Source organism: Cyprinodon variegatus, unplaced genomic scaffold (assembly GCF_000732505.1).
Source record: "Cyprinodon variegatus isolate N-32 unplaced genomic scaffold, C_variegatus-1.0 Scaffold13, whole genome shotgun sequence".
Classification (NCBI taxonomy): domain Eukaryota; kingdom Metazoa; phylum Chordata; class Actinopteri; order Cyprinodontiformes; family Cyprinodontidae; genus Cyprinodon; species Cyprinodon variegatus.
Genome location: NW_015150466.1, coordinates 1,529,603 through 1,532,708, shown reverse-complemented (window position 1 = coordinate 1,532,708; position 3,106 = coordinate 1,529,603). Strand labels below are relative to the sequence as shown.

General features: G+C 39.9%; 1 protein-coding gene across 1 annotated transcript in view; it reads left to right on the top strand.

Moving 5' to 3' along the window:
- Nucleotides 1–262: 262 nt before the first annotated feature.
- The window catches only part of galnt10 (polypeptide N-acetylgalactosaminyltransferase 10), a 118,978-nt gene continuing 116,134 nt past the window's right edge, over nt 263–3,106 (top strand). Inside the window, exon 1 of the mRNA XM_015382589.1 lies at nt 263–501. Coding sequence (XP_015238075.1) covers nt 349–501 — 153 coding nt within the window. The 5' untranslated portion in view covers nt 263–348. The remainder of the gene's footprint in view (nt 502–3,106) is intronic.

The window sequence follows — 3,106 nt, the reverse complement described above, 5'->3', positions numbered from 1 at the left end:
TTCCTCTGATCTATAATAGAAGCTACCTCCATGTTCTGATATTTCATTTTCTGTGTATCAATGATTTTCATTTAGAATAAAAAATCAAACATGTTTCTGCAGGTTCACCTCTTCTGATTATTATTCCATGAAGATAATAACTTTAACTGAGTTTAAATAACCTTAAATAAATAAATGTGTCTGATGACGCGTCCTTATAAACCCCGCTGCGCCCTCTAGCGGTGGAGCAGGAACAGCGTCACGCGTGGATTTCCTCCACAGCTAAACTTGTCAGCTCCGCTGTGTTCTGCTGTGCGGGAAGAAGTCTCCGCCTCGGTCCGTCATTCCAGCTCCTTCCTCCCGGTGAAGATGCGGAGGAAGCAGAAGCGGCTGCTGCAGGCCGCCGGGCTGCTGCTGGCGGCGCTGCTCTTCCTGCCGAACATCGGCTCTCTCTACCGGGACCGGCTCTTCGACAGCCCGCCCGGCGCGGCGGACAGCCCGGCCGGCATCGCTGCGCTGCAGGTAGGGCAGAGCTCCGCAGACCTCCGCCTCATGGCGTGGAAAACCCACCGTGATAAAAACACGGAGGCTGAGCTTAGCTGCTGCGAGGAGGCAGCAGAGAGATAAACCTTTATTCTTTATTTATTACTGGCTTTAGAAACACCGAGCTGTGAACCATGTTTAAACGATATAATAATGGTTATAATAACGGCTATAATGAGGTTCATAATGAGGATTATAATGAGGTTCATATATATAGTGAGAAGCGGAGCCACGTAGCAAACTAACTGAGTTCAGGAAGTTGTCAAAAATGTGATAAAGAAAGTGGTGCATTCACTGCCTGTGGGAAAAAGCAATGTTTCCTTAAACCAAGTCGCGTGCTTTAGGAAATATATAAATGTTTAAACCTTATAGATCAACAGCAGGTAAAATAAAGGACAGATGAGTTTTAGGAGCTTCATAAAGTAAAAAAGTTGTTGAAAATATCTTTCCAGTGATTTTGGTCTCAGATCAAACAATTTATAACATAAATAGAAATCTATCGCTCAGAGGAAACTATTATAAATGATTTTGCTAATTCAACTATTTTCTGCTTCTTTTTCAAGTTTGAAAAAAAATAAAGGATTCCTTAAAAAATGTCCAAACTACACGTTTAAAATAGAGACAAACTTTAAACTTTAAGGAGCAGTTTTCTGATGAATGTTTCTTCTCTCTGTGACCTTTGGCATTATTGTGCAACCAGCTGATCTACTTGGCTGCAAACTCCTGGAAATATTAACTGGTTCTAGATTCCTTTAGGATATCTATGTAGTAGAAACCGATACTGTAAATAGAAAATATGTTCAATAAGAACTGCTGAGAGACAGTTAAATATCTCGACTGTTATAGAGTTTCTGATGAGCTCTGGGAGAGTAGAAGAAAAGAAACAGAAAAACAGGCTTATATTTATAAATGCAGAAACAACGTGATTCTATTCAGTTTATTTCTATAGCTCCAATTCACATCATGTCATTTCAGGCGACTATAGATCCAGATCATCCAGTCAGATTGATTCAAAGTTTTCTATCTAAGGAAAACCAGCTGATTGCATCGACTCATTGACTCTTCAGCAATCCCTCACACTAATCATGCTTGTAGCGACAGTGGAGAGGAAAAACTCCCTTTGAACAGGAAGAAACCTCCAGCAGAAATCTATAATGTATTCAGATATTCAACCATAGTGCGGCTTGATGATTCTTATTTAAGTGACAAAGTTCTCGTTTTTATCCCCTTATTTAAAAAAAAAAGCTTTGTTTCCAACAGCAGAAAAAAAGGGCAGCTCCTCCAGTTCAATAAGGCTGAATGTGTTGAATGGAAGCTGCCATGAAAATGAGCCAAAGATTGGAGAACAGAAGGTCAGGAAGGGGTTAAAGGGCAGGTTTAATGGCCAACATTTTATTTTAGTAAAGCTAAAGTTGAACAGACCTCCTGGAAATGTTACTTCCAAATTTTCAGGTCTGGAAAATGTTTCAGGTTGACTAGAATTAGCAAAATGGCAGCTTTGGTGTTTTAACAGAGGAAGGATGACGCTGCACACATTTCATCCTTATTTACTTTTCTCATTAAATGACATTTAATTGATGCAATAAATGGATATTAAAGGATAAAAGTCCTGATCCCTGTTGGCAAACTGTGAGCTAGGCGCCTCCAGGGCTGTTTGATTAGACAGCAAAGAGCTTATTTATGATTAATAAAATTATATTTAATGAGTTAAAAAAAAAACAACCAATTATTTCAAACATGGTTAATGATTTTGGGGAAATTTGGAGCTTGTGGAGAAAAGTTTCCAAAGCAGCATTAGGAGTGTAAATATCATCTGTCAACAGCTTGTAAAACGCTGCTTAGCAAAGAGACACTAAAGTAAAACGGATATTTTTAAAAACTGTCTAAAATGCTGACATGGGGGTCAATAAACCTCCACACTTAAAAGGAATATTTCACACTTGAGCAAAACATAAAAACAAAGATATTCTGTTACAGAAAGTTCTGTTTGCAGAGACTGAGACTTTCTTCCTTCATAGCGACTCTTCTCTCAATAAAAGCATTTAGCTTCAGCAACTCACTAAATAAGGTTTGCTTTGAGTCGGGTATGATGGTGCACTCCTGCATGGAGCGGATCATCCACCTGTTGCACCTTTAGTACAGGTGACCCAGCCCAGGATCCCTGGAAAACATTTTTATTTTAATATTTCCTCTCAGCAGCAGCAGCAGCAGCAGCAGCATGGCTTTAGCCTGCAGGTTTGTATTGCATTAGAGATGAGGCTGCTGCTCCTTAACGTACCTCGCTGGTCTGGAACCAGCGTGCTGCTCGTTTATTGGTGCGTTTGAGACCGTTGTTTAAACCCCCGTTTAAAGGCGGAGCCCTGAGTCAGTCTGACCTCTAAGCCGGGCTGAGAGCGACGCCAAGGAAATCTAAAATCAGGATATATTTGGGCTGCAATCAGGATAAAACACATTTACCTCCATATGTTTAAATGATCTAAAAATAAAATAGAGCATAAAGTTGTACAGATTCACTCGTTCAAAGTTTGGGTTTCAAATTTAAAACCTTTTATTTTAACCAGATCAAAGCTTTTCTGCCTCATCA